Source organism: Triticum dicoccoides, chromosome 7A (assembly GCF_002162155.2).
Source record: "Triticum dicoccoides isolate Atlit2015 ecotype Zavitan chromosome 7A, WEW_v2.0, whole genome shotgun sequence".
Taxonomy (NCBI): domain Eukaryota; kingdom Viridiplantae; phylum Streptophyta; class Magnoliopsida; order Poales; family Poaceae; genus Triticum; species Triticum dicoccoides.
Window position 1 is genome coordinate 528,120,001 of NC_041392.1, and position 26,528 is coordinate 528,146,528.

At 46.3% G+C, this 26,528-nt stretch overlaps 2 protein-coding genes and 1 non-coding gene across 4 annotated transcripts in view; 1 reads left to right on the plus strand and 2 right to left on the minus strand.

Moving 5' to 3' along the window:
* The window catches only part of LOC119332051, a 2,914-nt gene extending 1,302 nt beyond the window's left edge, over positions 1-1,612 (minus strand). Inside the window, exon 1 of one of the 2 annotated variants that reach the window (XM_037605229.1) lies at positions 1,545-1,612. In XM_037605229.1, the coding sequence (XP_037461126.1) occupies positions 1,545-1,586 (42 nt within the window). In that variant the 5' untranslated portion in view covers positions 1,587-1,612. Of the gene's footprint in view, positions 1-21; positions 148-1,544 lie in introns of those variants that run through there. The other variant, XM_037605228.1, reaches the window with a different exon arrangement.
* Positions 1,613-6,461: 4,849 nt separating this feature from the next.
* On the minus strand, positions 6,462-6,533 carry TRNAQ-CUG. Its single transcript has one exon. It is a non-coding gene; the product is annotated as a tRNA-Gln (tRNA).
* Positions 6,534-9,045: 2,512 nt separating this feature from the next.
* Positions 9,046-12,497, plus strand: LOC119329458 (G-type lectin S-receptor-like serine/threonine-protein kinase SD2-5). Its single transcript, XM_037602506.1, has one exon. The coding sequence runs from the start codon at positions 9,754-9,756 to the stop codon at positions 12,277-12,279; it is 2,526 nt and encodes an 841-aa protein (XP_037458403.1). The 5' UTR covers positions 9,046-9,753; the 3' UTR covers positions 12,280-12,497.
* Positions 12,498-26,528: the final 14,031 nt, after the last annotated feature.

Sequence of the window (26,528 nt, forward strand, 5' to 3'; positions counted from 1 at the left end):
GGAGATAGGGTTCGGGATTACCTTGTAGCAGGACTCGCGGCCCTTGGAGAGGACGTCGGCCATGATGGTTCCGGCGTCGCAGTGATCGGCGTCGGGGGCGGAGGACATCGTCGGCCGTGGTAGGGGTGGGGAATTTGTTTGCGGAGGTTCCCTTGGGGCAGGGGAAAGGCACTGGGTGGGCCGGCGCAGGCCGCCGGGACGTGTAGGAATCACCTACTGGCGACGACTAGCGGCCCGGCCCATTACGCCGGGACGTGTAGGTTCTCATAGTTTCGGTTTTCTTCCGGTTTTCTTTTTCTTTTTCCGTTTTCTTTCGTTTTTTCTATGGTTTTAATTTATTTTCCACCGGCTCCTTTGGTTTTTATTTTATTTTACTTTCGTATTCTTTATTTTCTTATAAGGTTTTTCGTTATTCTTTCTTGCAACATTATACTTTGTTTTTTTGTTTCTTTCTTTGTTTTCTTTGGGTATTCCTTTTGTTTCTTTATTATCGGTTCTTACCGTTTTAGTTTTTCTCAAACCATGTCTACTTTTTTCCCTAAAGGAAAACACATGTCTACTTTTTTGTCAGTGCACAATGTACATTTTTAGAGCACATGTGCAATACTTTTTTATACAAATTGAGATTTTTCAAATACATGATATATTTTTAATACATGTTTTGAAAAAAATTGAATACACGGTAACATTTTCAGAATACACGTATATTTTGTTCTGCTCGGTTTGGGGTGTTATAAAGGCTTTAGGAGTTTCATGGGAGCGAAGATAGGGTTTGGGATTACCTTGTAGCAGGACTCGTGGCTCTTGGAGAGGACGTCGGCCATGATGGTCCCGGCGTCACAGTGATCGGCGTCGGGAGCGGATGACATCTTCGACCGTGGTAGGGGTGGGGATTTTGTTTGTGGACGTTCCCTTGGGGCAGGGGAAAGGCACTGGGTGGGCCGGCGCAGGCCACCGGAACGTGTAGGAATCACCTACTGGCGACGACTAGCGGCCCGGCCCATTACGCCGGGACGTGTAGGTTCTCATAGTTTCGGTTTTCTTCCGGTTTTCTTTTTCTTTTTCCATTTTCTTTCGTTTTCTCTATGGTTTTAATTTATTTTCCACCGGCTCCTTTGGTTTTTATTTTATTTTACTTTCGTCTTCTTTATTTTCTTATAAGGTTTTTTGTTATTCTTTCTTGCAACATTATACTTTGTTTTTTTGTTTCTTTCTTTGTTTTCTTTGGGTATTCCTTTTGTTTCTTTATCGGTTCTTACCGTTTTAGTTTTTCTCAAACCATGTCTACTTTTTTCCCTAAAAGAAAACACATGTCTACTTTTTTGTCAGTGCACAATGTACATTTTTAGAGCACATGTGCAATATTTTTTTATACAAATTGAGATTTTTCAAATACATGATATATTTTTTAATACATGTTTTGAAAAAAATTGAATACACGGTAACGTTTTCAGAATACACGTTGTATATTTTGTTCTGCTCGGTTTGGGGTGTTATAAAGGCTTTAGGAGTTCCATGGGAGCGGAGATAGGGTTCGGGATTACCTTGTAGCAGGACTCGCGGCCCTTGGAGAGGACGTCGGCCATGATGGTTCCGGCGTCACAGTGATCGGCATCGGGGGCGGAGGACATCTTCGACCGTGGTAGGGGTGGGGATTTTGTTTGTGGACGTTCCCTTGGGGCAGGGGAAAGGCACTGGGTGGGCTGGCGCAGGCCGCCGGGACGTGTTGGAGTCGCCTACTGGCGATGACTAGCGGCCCGGCCCATTGGCCGGGACGTGTAGTTTCGCATAGTTTCGGTTTTCTTTTTCTTTTTTCCATTTTGTTTTATTTTTTCTATGGTTTTATTTGTTTTTCCACCGGTTCCTTTGGTTTTTATTTTATTCTACTTTTGTCTTCTGTTTTTTCTTACAAGGTTTTTCGTTATTCTTTCTTGCAACATTATACTTTGTTTTTTTGTTTCTTTCTTTGTTTTCTTTGGGTATTCCTTTTGTTTCTTTATCAGTTCTTACCGTTTTAGTTTTTCTCAAACCATGTCTACTTTTTTCCTTAAAAGAAAACACATGTCTACTTTTTTGTCAGTGCACAATGTACATTTTTAGAGCACACGTGCAATATTTTTTTATACAAATCGAGATTTTTCAAATACATGATATATTTTTTAATACATGTTCTGAAAAAAATCGAATACACGGTAACGTTTTCAAAATACACGTTGTATGTTTTGTTCTGCTCGGTTTGGGGTGTTATAAAGGCTTTAGGAGTTCCATGGAAAGAATTTCAATTTCGTTGCTCGTTCCATTCAAATTATTAGGTGCTTCTTGAATAGTTGGATATGATGCTTTTGGATAAGTAGGAGCATACCATTGATTTTTTATTTCAATTAGGATTATAGTTTTTGTGAGCAATAAAGTTAAGGTTATTAACATCGACATTGATAATGGAGTTTACATTTACTCCCTCCGTCTCAGTTTACAAGTCCTGTGCGTATATCTAGGTTGCCAATTGTATCACCCTAATATAAACTATATAACAAAAAAATTATACCATTTGAAAATAGAACATCTGAAGTTTATATTGATATATTTTTTGTAATATATGACTTATATTAGGTTGGTCAAATTAACGACCTAAGAGTACGCGCACGCCCTGTAAACTGTGAGAGAGGTAGTACCTATTCTTTACCACTTATGGTGGTGATTAATTCATCGATCGGCGATCAACTCCTCATTTTTCTCTTCGCAAATAGAATTAATCTTTATTGTGGGCAGGGTTCTCTTGGATGTCAAGTAATTTCTTAGCCTTCGCAATCGGCCTTCCCATTATGATTTCTCCTACAGCTGTATCAAGCATGATTTTTTACATGGTATTAAGTGCATTATAAATACATGAGGAATTAGGCATTCTTCTATACCATGGTTGGGGAAATTTCTCATAGCCTCCTTCATGTGGTCCCATGCAAGTGTTGGTGGCTTATGTTCTTCCTGCTTAAAACATGTGATCTGAGATCGAAGTTGCATAATTTTTGCATGGGACAAAACTTAGATTAAGACATGCTACAACATATAGTCCATGCAGTTATAATTCCTCTACGCAAAGCTAGAAGCCATTTTGTTTAATTTTTCTCTGAAAAAGAAAGGAAACAAACTCAACTTCAAAATGTTTGGTTCATAGTCTTCGATACGTATCATACAACACAGTTTAGTAAATGTGTATAGATGCATGTCGGTTATACCTCATTTATCCCCCAAGTCACTGCAGAGGCCCCCAATGGGCAAGGTATGGCAGCCGGCAAACCTTGATTCTGGGGATTTTTTTATACATATGCATGTGTTGTCTATCATCTCATTCCCTCGTTCAAGTTTTTTCTCGTTCAAGTGTAGAGAGAAAAAGGCCGCTGGCACACAGGCACGCCACACACACAAGTTGGGCCGGCACACAGGCACACATAAGTTGGGCCTGCTGGCACACACAGAAGCGGTCGAGCTCGTCGATTCCATCGAGCGCCAACCCACACGCGCGCGCAAGCGACGAACCCTAGCGTAGCGACGGCGGCTGGTCAGGTCGCGATCCAGGCGGGCAACTGGCGACGGGATAGGCTACGGCGGCAGCAGGCTTGGGGCTTAAAGGGCGGCGGCAGTAAGCTCCAGCGACGGCAGCAAGGTTGCATTTGATGAGCTATGTCCTAAAAATGCCAAAATGACTTCCGAAACAATTCAAAAAGTCCTTGTCATGGCTGATCATTTTTTTAGTGTGGACTCCTTCTATGCTGCTATAGATTCCATCACCATAGAGTTTGATCATCAAAGGCATATCATGTTTCCTACTGTTTATCACCTCATTGAGTTGGAATTGCTACTACCGATAGTGACGACAACAATTGAAAGGGTCTTCTCATCAATGATAATCATCCAGACTGAGTTGCGCATGAAGATGACAGATGGTTGGCTTAATGACTTAATGGTTTGTTATATTGAGCGAGAGATCTTCAAAAGAACCGATATTGGTAAAATTAAGGAAGATTTCCAGAATGAGCGTAAGCCATTGCCATTGCCTGGGTCTTCTAGACGCCATTGAAAGCTTCATTATTGGTATGTTTTAGGTTGTTTTCCTATTGAAACATGCCTGTATTTTCATTGTATTTGGTCTTTTGTTTGTAATGTGTATTGAATCGTTCGATTTGCATCAAAAGAATTCTTTTCTTAAGACTTCGCCACACCTTAATTTTTTTCGTCCTCCGCCTCTGCCCCAAGTAATTGCTTTCCGCTAACCCCTTCTATCACTATTGTTCAGAATAGTGTTTCATGCAAGGCCTTAGAACGAGAAGAAGACAAAAGACAACTCCGTTGCAGTTGGACACATACAAATAACGTCAAAACGCGCAAAGTGTTGGAAATATGGCCTAGAAGTAATAATGTTGTATTATTTATTTATTATATTTCCATGTTTATAATTAAATTTTTATATTTCATGCTACAACTGCTATGATCTTGAATATGTGATTTGGTGGAAAACTAATATGCACATGTGAACTGATAAACGGTAAAGAATAGGTTCCTAGTATTGCCTCTAAGACTGACTCAAGTGTTGTTGGTGATCATATTTTCCGAATTTTAGGATACCGTTAAGTGTAACGATAGTCCTAAAACAACACTAAGAATAAAAATTACAACCAGGTCCATGAACCACCTAGTGACGACTACAAGCACTGGAGCGAGCCGAAGGTGCGTCGTCATCATCGCCCCTCCCTCACCAGAGGTGAGCAAAACTTATTGTAGTAGACATTCGAAAAATCGTCGTGCTAAGGTCCCAAAGGACTAGCGTAACAAAGCAGCAACCATCGCTAATGAAGAGAGTTGTAGATTGGAAAGATCAAACCTGTAACCACAAAGACAAACAAAAAAGAATCCAAATAGATCTAGCGAAGACCAGTAGTGACCAAAATCCCGCGAGACGCAACGGACACACACCTCCACATATTCTCCTCCGATGCTCTTTCACAAGCTTAGATAAAAGAAACCCAAGAAGATAATGAAGTCTATCACAAATAGCTAGTTCATCGGCTGCCTCATTTTGTTCCATGAGATTGGTTTATAGGCTAAGGCTAACTTTATCATGGGCGGGTGTGAAATTTTTTGTGCCTTTTCAATCTTTTTTTTTCAATTTGTAATTTGTAATAGCTGACCACATTGAGTTGCGCAAACGGGCACCTCATGATTTAGCTTGAGAGCAGAGGAAAGATCAGAAGGTGTCTACGTTTGAAATATGAGATAAAAATTCAATGATGAAGAGCATTACAAATCTGAACTTTCGAAGCATTTATACAAACTAGATAATGCCCCGCGCGTTGCTGCGGTACTTAGAAGAATTTCAGTTGAAACGGTGTGTCAACATATTGATTCGAATTGATGAGCTTGACTTTTAAATCTAGCACAAAGTAACATATTGTTTGCTTTGTAGCTGCAGGTGAGGGCACGAACTATAAGTTAGATATTAAACTACTATCAATCCGGCCTGCATGGTAATATTTCTTGTGTGCATTAGAATGATAGGTATGCACAAATAATATTTATGTTTACCCCCAATTTTGGTAAAAAATAAAAAATAAAAATCGAGTAAGATTTATATGAGAGAGAGAGCGCAAACATATAGACTGAATGCATGTGGAACAGTGATGAAAAGATAAGTAAGTAATTATCTTGATGGAGAGAAACTGAGATTTATTTTTGAGAGAGAGCACACCTTCAAATGGGAAAGGGGAAATCAACTTGTACGTACCCACGCACCACATCCAGAAGATCCGAGGATAGTAATACCCAAACAACATTGAGTACATGGACCATCAGTATCCAGGTTGCTTAATCAGATCTAACCAAGGTCTTACGGATGATCAACCTGTAGCAAGAGTAGCTTACCTGCTCTAGATTTGCAAATTCAGATCAAAGCTCCAATCTGGGCAGTCTCTAGCTAACTTCAGAGATAACGTAAGGATCTACACACACAAAATCCAACATCGTAATGGTATATATAATGCAAGCTTAATCAAGTAATCGTATGGCGTTGGATTGATACTTAGCGTTGGTGAAGTCCTAGAGGACAATTGTATTCATGAGCAACCACATGGAGGTAAATCTCTCCATACCCACGGGGTGAACAACGCATGAAGCAGGTGAAGTGGGGACCTGGAACATCAGAGGTAGATTGGAAAGTGGAAAAGTCAATAGCCGGGGAGGGAAGAAGACACCGAAGATACCAAAACTTTTGGACTTCTTAGTGCGCTCTAATCATAAAACTGAATGGTTTTTTTTAAATTTTTTTTGAAAAACATGTAGTGGGAATGCTGAGGTGGCACATTTACCGAGTTGGAAAGCTGCATGTTTTAGATAAATAAGATAGTGAGGGTGAACTTTTTAAGTATATAGGATTACAGTGAACAAACAGAATAAAAATAAACGAAAAATAGAGGTCCCACCGAGACTTGAACTCGGGTTACTGGATTCAGAGTCCAATGTCCTAACCACTAGACCATGGGACCTTCGATGTCTTCAAACTCTTTTTACTTTATTTATCTGACTCCTATATACGGAAATATATTGGCTTCGCCCAGTCCTCTAAACGATCGGAGCTACGGCTGCCCCGCGGTCGCGGGAAGTGCTCGGGTGCCATCCGAGGCTAGCTCCGGCGGCCGGAACACATACCTCTACGTACATACATCGGAGGCAGCGTGCTCTGTTGTTGGCTGCGTCTAGCCGGTATCTAGGAAAACAGTTGCCTCCGCAGCTCCGCCCTAGCCATGCCCGCTAGGAGGTCGGCGCCCACCAGCTGTTCGGCGAAATGCGCAGGTGAGACTGCTGCAGCTTCCTGTTTAATTATCTGCCGCTATGTTCTCCTCATGCCATCTTTTGTTTCATCTGTATCTTTTTTCTTTTTGCGGGGGCTGTTTCCTCTGTATCTAGAGCCATTTGTGATCGTTTTTGTTCTGTTGGTAAAACCACTGGCGAAGCCGCATTGCAATCAGTTTTTGTTCTGTTCTGTTGGTAAAATAGCTTGATAACGTTAGGTGATGAATACTCCATTTTTTTCACATTTGAAATTGGGTGTTTGTTTGTGGTTAGTTAGTGGCAATCAGTTTCAATTGCTTTGATATTTATAAGAGTGAATTCCATTTTTTACCTTGTAGTTGTACATTTGTGACACATATTACCCTATTTAGCGGAACTTTTATCGAAATGTCAGATTTTGGAGACTTTTAACACGGTTTTACCCCAGTTTTACATTTTGTCTGTTTATGGTCGATAGGATCGGCATGTTGCGTCATTGATTTGTAAAAAAAACTGTAAGGATCGGAGGGCATCATTGGCGATCTTGTCCAAGCTTTTCTTGTCTATCTGTTCCACTCCTTGTGGCCGTCCACATGTTTTTGGACACAGGACGTCACCTCACACCTTACCTGATGGACACGCATCAAAAAATAAGGGTCCAAAGATTTCAAAAGGGGTATTCTAGACGAATTTTCACTCGAAGGGGTAATTAGTGTCACAAATGTATAAATATGGGGTAAAAAGTGGAATTCACTCTATTTATAAATAAGGGTCATGGAACAATTACACAATACACTAGGTTAGTATAATTAGGCAAACGACTGGCCTATTTTATTTTGATCGTTATTGGCATCGGTATGATGTGCAATCATTTGAGCAAATGCCCAGTTTATCCAAGTGCTCGGGTGCCATCCGAGGCTAGCTCCGGCAGATTATCCAAAACTCGCCCAACAGAAAGGATGGATGAAGCTTCATATGGATAAGGCTCAGGGGATAATAAGAAGTGAAACATCACTTGCTTGGATCACAGCTGTTTCCTGACCTCCAGTAGACATATGTTGCAAAGAATGCGGATGTGAATGAGTCATGCTCCTCAAGTTCTGTCACATCGTTTTTTCAGTCTTTGTGAATGAATAGATGATCTAGTACAGTGATGGCTTTACTGTAGATAGGTGATTTACCCCTTCCAAAATACAGTACTTCCTCCGTTCCTAAATATAAGTCTTTCTAGAGATTTCAATATGGACTACATACGGATGCATATAGACGGAGTTTAGAGTGTAGATTCATTTATTTTGCTCCGTATATAGTCCATATTGGAATCTCTAGAAAGACTTATATTTAGGAACGGAGGGAGTACGTTTTAGACATGGACACTGTCTCAAGGCACTACTTTTACCGATATTTTTCATATGAACATGCTAGTTAAAAAAAGATTATGTAATTATGGATTATACTTCTTGAAAAATGTAATTATTCTTTTACATTCGAATATTTGTTATCTGTATCAATAATCAAGTTAGATAAGTTTGACTAGTGCTCTCTAGGGTGTTGTCTATTTGAACGGAGGTAGCATCTGAAAACATGCTTAGCCTAAAAGTCCATTCAACTGTGGTATGCTCTGCTGTTGCCATCAACTTGCTAGGTGACAGTGTGACACCCTAGACTTCTCTAAGATCTTTAAGTTCATGAATATAATTAATACTATGACATGTGAGCCCGCTAAAATTCATCCAAAAATATGACCAACTGTACCTTGCACACACAAAAAACAAGAGCTAAGTGTTCAGTTTAAAATGTCCAACTCTTGTAATTTGTAAGCTGCAAATGTTCAAAGTTGTTGATGAAAATTGCAGTTTCACATGGTATGCTATTCATTATTACACCCATAGTTCTTTTATAAGTTCTGAAAACTTCGGGGTGCTTCAAACAACATGTTGGGCACGCGCAGTCATGCTCATGTAATCCGTGATAGCTAATAAAACACTAGCAAATTGTCCTTGAAGGCGCTACTTCTACTAGAAGTAGATTGTTGTATCTGTCACTCATTAGCTTGTGGTCAAACAAGTAGAATGGTGCTACAAATGCTGGTCAAGGACAACGCCGGTGCCTGATTGCTTCACTTATTTTTTAACTCGTCTGCCCATTCTTCTTAGAATCATTTGGAAGTTTTATACAAATGGAAGTACAAGTTATTGGCTCCACTCATGAAATTTCCTTTGGCTCAGATCTCTTCTTTTTATTTCCTATTGAAGTACATGCTGCTGAAACTTTCCTAGGGAATTATTATGCCACTATTCAAACGCCCCTTAAATGATTATTCCAGCATTTTTTTATGAAATGTTGTTGATTCAACAGCTGATGTGGTCAACAGAATTTTCACTTTAAGACGTGCTACAGAAAAGTAGTACTAATCATATCCAGAGATTTCAAAGCAATTAAGGAACCTACTTTTGGCTGGTCAATGAAGAAAACTGGCAGGTGCCGGTGGGGCCATTGATTTGAAATGTATCTTTTTATATGTAAATATACTGTAGTGCGCAATCGATAGTTAGGAGAAAATCAAGAGTCTTTGGAGAACCTGCATGGTTCTCATTTTTTTGGGCGTGTGACATTGTTATCTCATCTGCTATGCCAGACTGTATACCACTCATCCCCAAGTTCCCAAGTGGCTCTTGTTCACTTCCATTTGCTCCTCACATTCGTTGCTATCTCCCAATCACCTTTTCTTGCTTTAGACCCCCAAAATTTTCTGTTCTTGCTTGCCTCACCTTCATCCTCTTGCAGCTTGCCTATACAAGCTTGCCCACCACAAGCATACCAGCAACACCACGGTGCACGTGCCAGCATGAGTGGAGAGACTAGCAGGGCCTAAAGGGCAATGTTATTCTGCCATATAGAACCAACCTGTTGAGTTGAATTATTGGTGTAGCCATGTATCCTCCAAAGATCTTGATCCTCCTCCTTGTTCTACCTTTAACTTTTTCTTCTTCCAGATTTGCCATGAGCAAATCCTTTGCTTTGAATGTTGAGCTTGGCACCATATGGCGAAATAATCCCTCCCTCCTCCACAACATTTCTCCAGATGATAACTTCTCTTTGCGCATCATCCTCCCTATGGATGCGTTCACGACTTTTATTAGTGGCTCGTATGATTCTAGCATTCCTTCATTTGCCTGCGGCTTCTTCTGTGCAGGCGCTGTGGCTACCTGTGATGACTACATCTTTTCCATCTTCTTTGTCAGTGTTTACAGCTTCAAAGATGTAGTTTATTTAAATTCGCCTGAGGTGGTCTGGTCTGCCAACCGTGATCGCCCGGTCAAAGAGAATGCTAGTGTTCAACTTACTGAACTTGGGGATTTGGTGCTCTTTGACGCTGATGGAACACTGGTTTGGTCTACCAATACTACGGAGAAGTCTGTTGCTGGCATGAATCTTACCAGCACAGGCAACCTGGTGCTGTTAAATCATGCGAATATGGAGCTCTGGAGGTCTTTTGATCACCCAACTGACACACTTGTCACCGGGCAGGTTCTACAAGAGGGGCAGAAGCTCATGGCAAGCACCTCGATGACAAACTGGGCCAGTGGAAAATTTTATCTCACTGCCCTTCCTGATGGCATGCATGCATTTGCAGGAACTGATACTCCTCTATCATACTATCAGAGCCCCACCGGTGGAACTGTCATGACAAACAGGTCAGCATACGTTGCACTCAAGAATGGCAGCCTGGAGGTGTTCACTTGTTTCCGGGATACAGAGGCACCGGATTACCAGATCCAGCTGCCCAGGGATGACTATGGGCTGGTGTTTGTGAGGCTAGAGTTCGATGGGCACCTGAGGTTATATCAGATGCCAAACAACAGTTGGTTGACTTCAGATGTTTTTGATATAACTGATCCTTGTGCTTATCCTCTAGCTTGTGGCGAATATGGTATTTGTTCGAATGGACAGTGCAGCTGTCCTGATGCTGCCATTGGCCAATCCGGATTGTTTGAACTAATTGATCCAAGGGAGCCTAATCGTGGCTGCTCGCCAATAGATTCAGTATCCTGTGATTCGTCACAGAAGCCTAGGCTTCTTTCCCTTCCCAACATCACTCGCTTCAACGGTGTCTACAATTGGACAACAAGTGAAGAGCAATGCAAATTGTCATGCTTGAATGATTGTTCGTGTAGGGCTTCATTCTTCCAGCAGTTTGACACCTCCACTGGTTACTGTTTTCTTGCATCTGACATATTCTCCATGATAGATGCAAATTCCCCAGGTTACTCAAGCAATTTTAGTTCTCTGGCATTTGTTAAAGTTAACGGAGCTACCCGCAACTTTGTGCTATCTCAAGGAAAATTAACCGTTGCATTGGCCGTTGGTTCTTCAACTTTTATTGCTTTAGTTGTTGTTGCAGTGCTTGTAGTTTTACGAAGAAATAGGGCAGGGCCATTAGAAGATGATGACATTATCGATCAGTTACCAGGGCTACCTGCAAGATTTTCTTTTATGGAGTTGAAGTCGGCAACTGAAGATTTCTCAAAAGTGATTGGGAAAGGAGGATCTGGTTCTGTTTTTGAAGGACAGATTTGTGATAGGCAGGTTGCTGTGAAAAGATTGGATGGCATTAATCAAGGGAAAAGGGAGTTTTTAGCAGAGGTTCAGACTATTGGAAGCATCAACCACATATATTTGGTGAGGCTAATTGGATTTTGTGCTGAAAAGTCGCATAGGCTTCTTGTCTATGAATACATGCCGAATGGATCTTTGGATAGGTGGATTTTCCAAAGGCACCAAGAAGCACCACTTGATTGGAAAACCAGATTGAGGATCATCACTGATGTAGCAAGGGGACTGGCTTATCTTCACAGTGACTGTCGGGAAACAATCGTTCATCTAGACATCAAGCCACAAAATATCCTTTTGGATGAGCAATTCACTGCCAAGGTATCTGACTTTGGTCTTGCCAAGCTAATTGATCGCGAGCAGGGCAGTGTCATGACTAGATTGAGAGGCACGCCAGGTTACTTGGCTCCTGAGTGGCTGACATCTGTGATCAACGAGAAGGTTGATGTGTATAGCTTTGGCATTGTCATCATGGAAATTATTTGCGGTAGAAGTAATTTGGATTACTCACAGCCTGAGGAAAGCTGTCATCTCGTCAGCATGCTGCAGGCCAAGGCCAAAAATGACCAGCTGTTGGACCTTATCGATCCGCGCTCCGCTGACATGCAATGCCATTTGGATGAAGTGTCGCGCATGATGAATCTGGCAATGTGGTGCCTGCAGGTTGATAGCCGTCAACGGCCTTCAATGACTGAAGCCGTCAAGATCCTGGATGGTACAATGGATGTTGAAACCGAACTTGATTTGGACCTTGTAAACATAGACCTGATGGTGGCAAATAGAGCAGTTCGCGGGAAGACTGCTGCAACTCTGCAGATAGACTCCGTCCTTTCAGGGCCAAGGTGAGCGCTAGCTCAAGGTTTGGAACATGATTTTACATCTGTCCTGTGCAGCATCATGATTTATTTAGATCCTAAAGTTGTGATATAGATCGCCTCCTGGTATCAATAGTTACACAGTATAATGGGTAAAAACTGTACTTCCCGGGTTACATTATTATTTTTCTTTCTGAACACTGTAATTGCCTGAAGTTTGATATGTATGCATCTGTGGTGAGGTTCTAATCATCTCAGTGAGCTCGGTTTTGCTTAACCAGGCAACTCCTTGTCGTCTACAAATGTTTCGGCAGCATTCTTCGTTATATTAGCTTTCTCGAGGATTCTTTGTTAGCTTTTTTTGGCTAAAAAATGGGTGGAAACACCTTTTTTTCCTGAATTATAAAACCTAATTTCGTGGGATTGACGAGGTGGATCGCCAGCCCGCCAAGCCCGACTTTCAAGAGGTTTCCAGCCCAAAGCAATCAAAGACAGTGCGGAGAGGATCCCTGGAAGATCAGCGCCTCCGCATGAAATTCCGTCCAAAGCAATCAAAGACAGTGCTGTAAAAGGCAAACCCGTTGCGCCTAACAGGCACACGTAAGCCTTTGCTCCTCTGTTACCGCGCGGTGCGCGGTCCAAGCTTTGCATTTTTTCACATACGGGCGTGAAAAGACGTGACCCAACATGCGGGCGAGTAAAACACAGCACCGGCGGTAGGTAAACAGCAGCGGTCGCGAGGCGCGATGCGAACAAGACAGGCGGTAAACGCAGGCAGACATGGGCGCGCGGCCCCCAAAAGGATCCTTCCCAAATCCCGAGGCAGCAGCAGCAGCGGCAAATTTGATAATTTTGACCTTGGACGAAATCAATTCACGGAATGAACTGCCGGTGAAACTATTTCGCGGCACCGACCCTTTTGTGTAGCGCGTGCCACGCAGGCGCCACACCGTACGGTGCAACGCCCAGCTCTGGGGCGTTGCACGCCTGTCCACCGTGGCCGCCTTTGGGCCCGCACCCAGTAGTGCAGCGCCTCCGAGCTAGGCGCCACACATGTAATGTGCAGCGCCCGGCCCGTAGGCGCTGCACTGTGACTTATCCAGCGGTTTGGCCCCCCTCCCCCACTCCTCCCACCCCATACACCCAAACCCGAGCTTTGCCCCCTCTCCCACTCTCTCCCCCTCTCAAATCCTCTCCTAAATCTTGCAAATTTGAAGAATTTGTCCGTGGATTTCGAAGTCATACCTTCCCTCAAGGTAATCTTCTCCGATCCCCTTGTTTTGATCCAAGTAATGCTAGTTTGGGGAAATCCTAGTTTTGTTTGGATCTAGAGATTTGCATGGAGATGTGAGATCTTTGTTTGCCAATTTTCTATGATTAGGCTTTGTTAGTATGTTAGGGTTATTCTTATGGGTGTTCTTATGTTGGTGCTAGGGTTATGGTTAGGGTTAGGGTTATTGTTAGGGTTATGGTTATGGTTAGGGTTAGGGTTGTTGTTTGATATATATATATTAGGGTTTGTATTCCGTGTTAATGCTTAAATTAGTACTCATGGAAGCAATGTTACGTTGTGTTGTTTGAATGCTTATAGGGATGGGAAGAACATGTGTGTTTGTTCATCATGGGGACAAAGATGCCTTCTTGAAAGGCAATATTGAATCGGATCCGGATGAGCTTGATATGGTGTTTGATAGTAGTCCTAGCTATGCGGAGCTCTTGCAACAAGTGAGGAAAGATTTGAATTGGATGGCCCCTAGTGATATTGTTGAGTTGGAGGGAAGGCATAATGTAGGTTTTGGAATGCACATCCGTTGGAAGACAATGCGTATCAACTCGGAGCAACGTTGGGTTGCATACAAGGAAACGGTGGCCGATTCACTTGACAAGGCTCTTGAGTTATATGCAACGAAGAAGGTTGATTCAAATTTGCATTTGAACTTGAACCGGAAACCCTCCCCTTTGGTTCCTAGTAGCCCCCCACCCTTGAAGCGAGATAAAATTGTTGAACCTCTTTTGACCCAAGAAGTGAGGCCAACATTGAGCCCGTTTACAAACAACGAAGATGAAGCTTTGCAAGAGGACAATGATGAGTATGCGGACGATGACAATGAAGTTGATCTCCATGACAACAATGTGGGTGATCTTGACAAATATCATTTGCAAGAGACAATGGACCATTCCATCCCTTTTTCCCGTGCATATGCATCGGATTCGGATGACGAAGGTCCCGATGAACAAGTTGATGAGGAGGGGTTCACGGTGAAGGAGGCCGAAGCTTTCGAGAAGGTATTCGGTCGGGATCACAAGACACCATTGTTCAAGGATGTTAGTCTCGCGGATGAATCCGTTGTGGATGGTGGCAAATCTATATCTCTTGGGGTTAGGCCAAGCTCTCACCGTGATTTGGGAGACAACAAGAACCGGATTGCTAAAGGGTCTAAGTTCGAAACCTTGTTGGGATTGAAGATGTGGCTCGACAACTACTCGGTTATGCATTATCGTCCACACAAGGTGGTGCACACGGACGTCAATGTGCGCTACACGGTTGCATGTGCATATGAAGATGAAATATGTCCGTGGATTGTGCGTGCAAGACCATGAAAAGGGAAAGGAGGTTCCGCTTGGCACGTAGTGAGTTGTGTGCCAACTCACATGTGCCGAGACAAAAGGGTGGATGGCAAGATTGTGTCCCAAGACCACAGACAACTCACGTCCGAGTTCATCGCTTACAGGCTCTCCAACTCAATATCCACACTTCCAACAATGAGCGTCCAACATGTCATTGACCTTGTGAAAGCCATCTTTCATTATAAGGTGAAGTACGGCAAGGCATGGAAGGCGAAGCAAGGCGCATTTAAGATGTTGTATGGTACTTGGGAGGAAGCATACAACCGAATCCCTAGGTTGTTGTTAGCCATGGCCGCCACAAACCCGGGCATGGTTCATGTTGTCGAGCCTCATGGGCACCAAACAACGGTTTATGAAGGAAAGAAAGTCTGAGTATTTGGCCGTGCATTTTGGCGTTCGAGCAATGCGTGAGGGCTTTCGAACACTGTAGGCCGGTCATTGCCATTGATGGCACGTTCTTGACCGGACAATACCAGGGGACCTTGTTGGTTGCGATAGCAAGTGATGCCAATAACCGGGTGTTGCCATTGGCATTTGCTTTGGTTGAGGCAGAGAACAATGACAACTGAAAGTGGTTTTTGCGTTTTTTGAGGACGAAGGTGTTACCCGCTCAAAGAGAAATTTGTGTCATATCGGATCGGCATGCAGGAATTCTTAACGCGGTGGAGATTGACATTCCCGGGCATGCTCCGTTGCACCATCGATGGTGCATGAGGCATTTTTGTTCGAACTTCTATAGGGCATGTGGCCTTAAGGAGTTGGCCGATAATCTTCAAGATTGTTGTCTTGCTTTCTCCGAGAAGCGGTTCGCCACTTTGTTGAACAAATTGCTCGCACACAAAAAACTTGATCACGGGGGTCAAGACTTTATGAATAGGCACATTCAACACCGGAACAAGTGGGCACGTGCTTTTGATAAAGATGGCCGGAGATACGGTCAAATGACAAGCAATATGGCTGAATGCTTCAATAGGGTGCTCAAAGGTGCACGTGGATTACCCGTGACGGCAATAGTTCAATACACATTTGACAAGATGAATGCGTACTTTCTAAAGTACTCGATGGAAACTGATGCATAGATAGCGGGTGAGAACCCACGTAAGTACAAGTACAAGTTCCCACCCAAGGTTGATGAATGGTTAGAATTTCAATCACGAAAAGCGGACTCAGAAGAAGCTATATTATATGACAATGAAGAATGGAAGTATGAAGTGAAAGAGCCAGGAGGAACCACAAACGATGGCCGGCAACATGGAGGTCAGGCTTTCAAGGTGTCTTTAACACAATGTGATTACTCTTGCGGGAGGCCATTGTTGCTTCATCTCCCATGCTCATATTTGTATACCGCCGGTCGCGTTAGAAATGTGGACATCAATCACCCACGCACCGTGACGGAGTTGGAGTTCTCAATCATGACGGTCAAGAAAACATGGGCTCCCCGCTTTCACCCATACTTTGACCAATCACAATGACCGGAGTACCATGGAGTTCAACTATGGCCGAATCCGGAGTTGAAGGTTGTTACACGGGGTAGACGTAAAACAAAGCGTTTTAGAGGCGACATGGACGGATGGGGCCATGGTGGCCGCCGCGAAGCGGGAAACGATCAATTCCAAGAGTCTCGTGAGAGCTCTCGTTGTGGGGAATGCAAAGGTCATGGCCACAACAAAAGAAAATGTACAAAACCAAGGAAAAGGTCCAAGAAAAATGATGCAAGCACTAGCCAATAAGGAGCTACACAAGGGAGCCAATCAAGTGGTAGCCAACAAGTGCCAAGCCAACCAAGAGGTAGCCAACAAGTGCGAAGGCAACAACGTGGTAGCCAACAAGTGCGAAGGCAACCAAGTGGGAGCCAATCTAGTGGTAGCCAACAAGTGCCAAGCCAACCAAGTGGGAGCCAACCTAGTGGTAGCCAACAAGTGCCAAGCCAACCAAGTGATAGCCAACAAGTGCCAAGCCAACCAAGTGGTAGCTAACAAGTGCCAAGCCAACCAAGTGTTAGTCAAAGAGGATCTAGGCAACAAAGAGGTCGGCAACTAGGACTTACAAGAGGCCGTGGTGGTGGTACTCTAGGCTGTAATGCCCCGGACACACCCGCCGGTGGCCGTTACTCCTGGTGGGATCTAGACTGGCCCCACAGATCAATACTAGTCTTTTCTGCGCACTTTGTCCTCACTCGTGCGCACCCGGGAGCAACTTTCCGGTCGGTTACCCATCCTGAAACTACTCCAAGCTGAGCACGCTTAACTTCGGAGTTCTGTCCGAATGGGCTTCCGGAAAAGAAGGAATTCCTTAATGATATGAGTAGTCTATCATCCCTATTAAGCCAGGCTATCACATACACCCCCACTCAGAGGAACCGACGTCCTCGTCGGGCCAAAGGAACGTTCCCTCTTTGCACATACGTCTGTGCATCTAGTCCGGTACATGTGCCATGTCAGGTGCCACGACAGGTCACAAACGTCATGAACAACATGACCGCGCACCTGTCCGCAAACACCCGTGTAACCGCGAGGGTCGGCTCTGATACCAACTTGTAACGCCCCGGACACACCCGCCGGTGGCCGTTACTCCTGGCGGGATCTAGACTGGCCCCACAGATCAATAATAGTCTTTTCTGCGCACTCGTGCGCACCCGGGAGCAACTTCCCGGTCGGTCACCCATCCTGAAACTGCTCCAAGCTGAGCACGCTTAACTTTGGAGTTCTGTCCGAATGGGCTTCCGGAAAAGAAGGAATTCCTTAATGATATGAGTAGTCTACCATCCCTATTAAGCCAGGCTATCACAGTGGTGGTGGTGTTGGCCGTGGTGATGGTCTTGGCCGTGGTGATGGACTTGGCCATGTTGATGGACAAGGGCAAGGTCGTTATAGAGGAATGTTTGGATACCTCGATGGACCATTTCCGTATGTTGCTCACTAACTATAATGTTTCAAATGTTCTTGTTTTTCATATGTTCTTCCTTTTCATATGTTCTTCTTTTACATGTGCTTCCATTTGTTTTTATTGTCTTTACTGAGCTAAACAGAGAGGATGCAAAGTGTTTGCAAGCTAGGCGTTGCACTGTACAGTGTGACGCCTCCAGGCTAGGCGCTGCAGCGGCTGTAGCTTGCAAGCAAAGTAGTTGCTCTCTGCTTAGCTCAGCCCAGGCGTGCAACGCCTCAGGTCTAGGCGCTGCACTATACAGTGTAACGCCCAGCTCTGAGATGTTGCACCCTTGGGCTGAGCTAAGCAGAGAGCAAACACTTTGTTTGCAAGCTACAGCCGCTGCAGCGCCTAGCTTGGAGGCGCCACACTGTACAGTGCAACGCCTAGCTATAGTGTGACGCCTCCAAGCTAGGCGCTGCAGCGGCTGTAGCTTGTAAACTTGGTCATTTTCAGGTACATTGCATAATTTCCTAGAATAAGCAGTCAAAAACTTTAAGTTCACATTTCAGTCACAGTTGAACATTATTAAGACAACAAGTGCAACATAGAGGATCAAGTTCAACATTGCTAAGGCGTCAACTCCAAGTTCAACATAACTAAGACATACAAAGAGAATCAAGTTCAACATAGGGCTACCACAACTCCAAGTTCACCGACATAACAACTCCAAGTTCACCGACATAACAACTCCAAGTTCACCGACATTACAAATAAAGGACGATGGGTGGTTCCTAAGAAGAGCTAGTTCCTTGAGCGCTTTTTGGCTGCTCCCCCCCTCTTGCTGGCTAACTTCTTCACCTTCCTAGAAAGAGGAACACGCTCCCGCTCCCGCTCCGGTTCCTCCACGTCATCGACATCGTCATCCAAATAGTCATACAAAGCCGCCATCCGCGAGGTGCCGACCGTCCTTTTGCCTCTTTCGGTGAAGTCTTCGGGTGTGTACTTGTTGATTCCCTTCCTAGGCTTTAGCATGTATGCAGACCTAACCTGGTACATCCCCAAGGTCATATCATCATCAGCAACCTATGCATCAACAAAAGATATGGAAAGACCGTGTGTGAGGATATAGTTAGCAATGCATCAACAATTGGATATATATGCTCATGCCATACCTCTTGGGTGACCACACCCACATCCTCATCCTCCAAATGATCACCATGGCTCTGGCCCGAAGCGGGATCTGATGGTGTCGCCGACCTAGACCGTTCTGGTGATACATACTCGGGGTCACGACAACCAAAAAGTTTTGATAGCCGCCTTAACTTTTGGCCCTGGCGCTGCAACATGTACAAGTGAATGAGACATCGAATGTAGCAACACATGTTAAGTGCTAGTTTGAAGGAGATGTGAACCTTGATGAATGCTCGAAGTGCACCTTCTCCATCGCTTTTGCCAGCCGGGGTTGTTTCAAGAATAGTCTCGGTCTCATCAGCTGCTTTCTTGATCTGGGCACGCTATGAACAGAAATGGTATTAACGTGTTAGGCAAGCGAAGATGTGAATAGTGTGAATGAAAAGCAAAGAGGGCAAATACCACAAAGTTCATCATTGGAGCTGAAGGGATCACTGAGTTGCCTTTCCTGACTAATGCGTTGTACTGGTGTTGGGCTACCTCATCAAAAACAATGGGTTCTTCCAAAATCTCCTCAGCATACGCCGGCTTGCATACCTCCACACGGGTACTTGCAAGAAACCATGTGAGATAGTTGTTGAACGCTACAAGGCAGTGCTCACGAAGCTGGACTTCTTTTCCAGCCCTAGCTTGTTCCACACTAAGCGCAAACTGTACGACATACTTTCTGTGATACTTGGCCCAATCCTTAATCTTCCGCTACCTTTTCCTATCCAACCTGCAAGTTAGAAACATAATATTAGTAGCATCGAAACCGCCGAGAAGCTGCTAAGTACTCAAGGTTAATTATATCTTACGCGTGTAGCAACTTGTCCGTGTCCTCCCACTCCGGCGGATGTGCCTGGAACAAACCAAACTGACGGCGCACTCGATGTGGGAGGTGAAGCTCAACCGCCCAGTTGCATATGAGTGGGCACCGCATACGCCAGAGATCCCTATCCCTAGTGCACATCGGATTCAGCCTGAACTCTAAAGGGTTACCAAAACTATCTCCTGTTCCATACGGCTCCCATATCACCTGCAAAATGGGATAGAATGAAAAATTGATATCGACTTGCAATAGAAGCATCATAATCACTTATGCAATGTCAATTCACCTGCTCAGGCGTGATCGCGTCAAGCTCGCTCTGGTACAACTTGTACATGACCGAGGGATCATCTGTCGTCTCATTTATCACAACCCACTTGTAAGCCCAAGTGGGTAGCCGTAGTAGGTCGCCTTTGTCGTCCCAATCATCGTACTTCACCTTCTTCGGACGTCCAACCGGCAAACGCTCCCAGCTCCATATGAAAAGTGCGAGCAAACAACCACCAATACCTCCAGATGACCTACAACAGGCTTCGTCCAACTGCACATAAAAGAGAACATGGTTCAATTAAGAGCAAGATCGCATTCATAATGTAGCAATGAAGTGAAAAGGAAACAACTTCATACCTGTCTATACAAGTAAGCCAGTGTCGCCGAACCCCAACTCCAATTGCTATCGAAGACGGTCAACGCCTTCAGCCACATCCATGGAGCATTCTTGCCTGTGCCATCAGCAAACATAGTCCTGGATATCACATACCACATGTAGACACGAGCATATGTCTTGACCGTGTCCTCATCAGCTTCCGGTGGGCAAGTACCAAAGTGCTCAGTAATCCACGTGAAAGTAGCACCGACTGTGACTCTTTCCTTCTTCTTGTTTTCTGCTGCTGGTTCCGGAGGCTCCGGAGGAACCATACCGATAAGGGCATGCATCTGCGCGCGCCACCCATCGGAATCGGTGCTCATACATAGAGGATTCCCATCGATAGGAAGATCGATGATCATAGCAATATCCTGGAGCGTCACTGTCATCTCCCCAGTCCGTAGATGGAAACTATGTGTCTTTGGCCGCCAATGATCAATAAGCGCGGTGAGTGCTAGAGCATTGTTGGGTGGCGTCGACCGTCTGACCATATGAATGAAAGGGAGAAGTCCTGTCTCCCTTACATACGGTGTGTATCGCTCATCATAGAGCATCCACCCAAGGGTGACCCCGTGAGAATGAAGCTTCAAAGGTGCAAGCTCCTACAAACAAACAATTCGTAACATTACATATGGGGCATTTGTGTTTGAAATACATACGAAATTCATAAAACAGGCCACTTTCATTATTACCCGCTGCTCCACCGCCATAGCGTACGACCGGTGTTGTTTGTCCCAGTGATCATCAAGAAGCCAAACCATCCTAACAATTTTGAAAGAAAGCTTTATTGTCAACACGATTATCTTTTGAATACAAATAAACTAAAGTACGCCTACTAGATGCAACCGTACCAATCTATGTATCCAACCATATCAAATCAAACAAAACTAATAAACTAGGATTTCACAAATAACTAGGCCTACTTCATACAAATAACTTTTCCATAAACTATGGCTACTTCATACAAATAACTCTTCCATAAACTAAACTAGGGTTCCACAAATCAAACAAACAAGGGTTGTAATACATGCAAAGTTCTAATACATGCAAGATTCAAATCTAATCTAATCAAACAAGGATTCCCCAAATCTTCAAAATATCATATTTTCTATGGATAGAAAGAAGGGGATCGGAGAAGAGTACCTTCTAGGATGGATTGGTGAAGAAATGCACGGACCAAATCGTCGGATCTGAAGGATTTGGGAGAGGGGATTGAGAGGGGGAGAGGAGGAAGCTGCCGGCGCGCCCGTTCTGTAACTGCTGGAACGAATGGGTGGGGTGGGGGGAGGGGGAGGGGGAGGGGCGGCTGGCATCTAAGTCACAGTGCAGCGCCTACGGGCCAGGCGCTGCACATTACATGTGTGGCGCCTAGCTCGGAGGCGCTGCACTACTGGGTGCGGGCCCAAGGGCTGCCACGGTGGACAGGCGTGCAACGCCCCAGAGCTGGGCGTTGCACCGTATGGTGTGACGCCTGCGTGGCGGGCGCTACACAAAAGGGTCAGTGCTGTGAAATAGTTTCACGGACAGTTCATTTCGTGAATTGATTTCGTCCCAAGGTCAAAATTGTCAAATTTGCCACCAGCAGCAGCCTCGCTCTGTCACTCACGACTACGGATACTACTGTGCGTGAACGGGCAGCGGCTTCAGGAGGACGCAGGGACCGAGCGAGGCTGCTTTCCATCGGGCGCCAAAGTCCGTGCCCGCTTTACTTTCTCGGCCCCGTCGCTCGCGTTGCTGCGTCGCGTGGACGGATGCACGCGGTGGGGAGAAGAAGGTGCGGGTGCGAGTGCGACGCGAATCGAATCCGAGGAGGCCCAGAGCTGCTGTTCCCGTGGCGGAGGTGGCCGCGTGCTCGGCCAAGCCGATCATCGCCCCGGGGCGTCGTCGATCGTACTGCATGTTACTGGCGCCTTGCCCTCCGTGTCCGTGGGGCGCACCGCCTGCGTGCTCGCGCTGGGGGCGCCCGGCCGTGTCTGTTGTGCGCGAACGATGCGGCGTGTGGTCGGTTACAACGATCACGTACCGTGGTCGTACGTGTCCTCCAGCTGCCGTGCACTCTCCTTTCCTTTCCTTTCCCTTTGGCCCGTGATCTCCCCGGTCCAAGATAAGCTGCGACTCGTCGGCACAGCGTCCTCTTTCCGAAGCTCCTGCACGCCGATGCCATCCTTAATTTCCCAGAAGAGAACAAACGAACCTTGCATTAGTCAGGGCTCACTGCAGCAGCAGTGGCATCTGAACCGCATCAGATCAAATCACAGCCCACACCAGGCCTGCTGCTGTTGGTCGCGTGGTGCGCGTTCGATTCGATTGCGTAATCGCGTACCACTAGCACTGCACTTAATGCGGATCCCTGAACTAACTACACGCAGTGTTATCCGCGGGGACCGTAGGTACGTACCCGCCACCGCCATCCACGGAGAAACTCCACGAGAGATGGACCAAAGCCACCAGCAGCATCGCCCTCACCGTGCATCGCCTCGCCACGAACGCCCACATGGGCGTGCCGCCTTTGGACAGGCCCGGACGCGGACAGGTCGGCGGCACCGGCACCCATACGGAGCCCCCCCTCCTCGCTACCGGCCATACGCATGGGGCATCGTCGTAGTCGGACCAGAGGGAACAGTCGCCCGTCAAAGTAAGCAATGTCAGGCTAGGGCTTGCGCTAACCGCCCACTCTCCAGGCAAAGAGCGCCCGATTTGATTAAGCCGGACCGGTCTCCCCAAGCACTCCAGAGACAAATATACATGGCCATGAGGGCAGCAGAGCACGGCGATGCGGCGAGCTGGTGCTACTACGTGCCACCACCTGCCCCTGGCCATGCACACCGGCTCACCCTCACCGGCCTCCAGTTTTGTATGGCTTCCAACTCTGGCCAGGATGACGATGATTGAGGAAAGCTCCTCGCATTTGACCGCCATCATGTCGACCGTCTTGGTAACCTGCCTGCCTGCCCTGATCGTAGTAGCCGTGCATGTGCGCTCTGCCTCTGGGTGGCCTAACATGTCGTGGGGAGAAATGAAATGATGGCTGGCTTTGGCCACCTGCGTCGATCGCTTTGGGCTCGTCATGATTGGGGTCTTCAAAGATCAGATTAATTACCCGACCGATGATACATACAGTACCATCCATGCATCCATGCCTTTGGAATATGAGCATTGGGGGGAAATTCTGTTCGGCCGAGGCCCAGTCTCTTTCTCTTTTGCCAAGTTGATCGATCAAACAGCATTTCCGTAGCGGCAGTAGTTATATATATATACTTCTGCTGCCGGTGATCTGCCTTGACTTTCTTTTTAAAGGCAGACGATGTTGACCCGTCTGCAAGTATAAACGAGATGTACATCCTCCTGTTCAAGAATCTGATCCTATTGACAGTTAAGCGCAATCTGATCCGATACCAGTGTCCGGACATTGTTTCGGTTAGACGACATGACAGATGAGAGAGAGAGAGAGAGAAACACGGAGAATTGCGGCATCAGCGTGCATGATAAACATGTACTACCACAGAGTACGTACTGCAACCGCACATCGCAGGCACTGTTATTTTTTTAGGGAACCTCGGCCTTTATTAATCAAGCAAACAGGTTACACAGAGTCTTCCGGATGCAATCCGGAGCAGAATGAAAAACACAAGGACTCACAGAGTACAGACTAGATCTAGCTAAAGCATGAGCTAAAATATTACAATGCCGACGAACATGCATAAACGAGACCGAAGACAAAGCTCGACACACCATCTTGATATCAGCGATGATCGAACCCACCGTTGACCTGTCCCGGATCGGAGAGTGAATCCTTTGAACCACCGAGAGGCAATCGCAGGCACTTCCCACCTCGTGATCCGTTCACCTGTGATCCTGGCACTGTTACTGTTACCAGATGGAGCTGGCGGCAGGGGCGACCGAAAAAGAGGAGTGGCCATGAAAGACAGGCCCAGAGTGGGGCGCCTTGAGAGCGGAGGAAAAAAAAGGAGCGGCGTGATGTTCCATTCCATCCATGGGCTGGAATCCGAAGGAGGAGCAGGGCGCATACAGTGTGCGGGCGGGCATGGACCATCGGCGGTCGGAGAAGGAGAACGACGGCGACGGCTCACTGCGCGCTTGAATGTGCGCGCGGGAGGTGGTACCGAAAGCTCGCTCGTGGATCGGTTCACGCACAGGTTCGATGTACCTGCATGTGGCTTTGCCTTTCACGGCGTGTCGTGCTCCATCCATGCATATGCATGCATGCCTCGAAGTGTGCTAGCATGATTTTGGCTTGGCAACAGGATAGGAGAGGATGCATGGTGCCGGTGCACGAGCACGATGGCTTAGCTAAAACGGGCAGAATTGGTCTGCCCAAACATCAGAAGAAACAAGTAGTGCTACTCTTAACTTTTGCTAGGGAGAAAACAAGCACACGTAGGTTGATTATAGTCTCAACTAGCACTAGTGAGGATCGGAGCAGGCTGGCTGGCATTTATGTGTTTGTCATGTTTTGCTTGTCAGCACCTGCATGCCACCGAGCCTTGACAAATGGACACGGGGCTAGCTAGCTAGGCGGCGGCTACACCCACACACACGTAGAGATTATTCTATGGTGTATGTATAGACGAGATGGTGTAAGTAGAGGAGCACCGGAGTGGATTACATGGGAATAATAGACCATTGAATTCATCAACCTGTCGGAACCATCATCACGTAACTGCTTGTCTTGTTTAATCCAGCGCACATGCAGTGTTTTGCAAACTTTTGTTAATTTGATGGACGGGGGGAGCCTACGTCTACATGGTTGGTCAACCTCACTCATTGCCATCGGGGTTCATAATTCAGAAACACAACTTTTGATCCAGAAACAAAGCAACCAAAGCCTCTGTCGAGAAGTTGCTAGTACTAGGGCAGATACTCGATCGCCGACTGATGCAACGTCGACCATCATGTCACAATGTCGTTCTTCACTTGGCTGCTAGGGTAAATCAAGCAAACGGCCCGGTCAAACCGCCACGGCACCTCCACTCCACCCAAAGATACTCCACCTTGGTGCGTACATAAGGAGGATCTTCCCTTTGCGCTTCTATATATCTAAGATAATATTGTTCTTGTTCAGTGGCTCTGCCTTAGCAGTAGCAGCATCTGAAAACACCGTCCGAGCGAAAAGAGAAAATCCCACGAGACGTTCGTCACCACGGAAAGCGAGCGAGCGCAAAACAAAAGCGTGCAAGGAAACCTCACCCGGCAGCACAGCACGTACGTACGTGCTTTCGTGCTCCGTCACGGTGCCGACCGAAAAAGTCCGGGCTAGCTAGGGGCCAGGGCCAGGCCGCGACATTTCCGCTCCGAGTTCCAACAGAGGCCCGAGCAGCACGCTAGTAGAGTAAAACTAGAAACCGCAGGCGCCCGCGCACCGCACGCATCGAGCAAAACGCCCCGCGCAAAACGCCCCGGGATCCAAGGCGCCGACGCCGAGCAAAGCGCCACCGCACTGCCACTGCCACTGCCACGGCGTCAGCGGCCTCGCTCTCGTCGTCGTCGTCGTAGGCTAGGCCTGCCGCCGTGGATCCCGAGGCCGGCCGGCCGGCCGGACGCCGCGCGGGCGGACCCCACGGCCATGCACGCCGAGGCCCCGCCAAAGAAAGGGGGGCAAAGATTCGGCCGCCGCGCGATCCCCGTCCGGTCCGGGCAACGGCTCGTGTCTGCGGCCGCCCCACCCCACGTCCTGCCCCTTTCCCCCCTTCCGTTTTGACCGCGAAAGCAAGCGCGATGGCGCCTGGGCCCGGCTCGTCAGAGATGTTTTTTTTACTTTTTGGGTCGTTGTGATGATGACGACCGTGCTGTGCTGGGATGTCGTTACGGCGCGTAACGGGCCGTGGGGAATACCGTGTCTGCCCCTCGAGCCGTCCGTGCCACGCCGGGTAAAGGGTAGTACGGGCGACGCCAGGGTTAATTTATGGCCGGATTTGGTCCTTTCATTCTGATCGTGTCTACGCTTTGTACACTACCAGAGGACGCGGTACAATGTTTGAACGTAGCATGTTTGGACGGGAAAGCAAAAACTAAGTACGTACTCCCCTAAAAAAAATTAAGTACGTACTAAATGGCTTCCAAAACCACACAATATATTTATTTTATGCTCCCATGAACGGCGGAGGGCATCCCGCGAAAA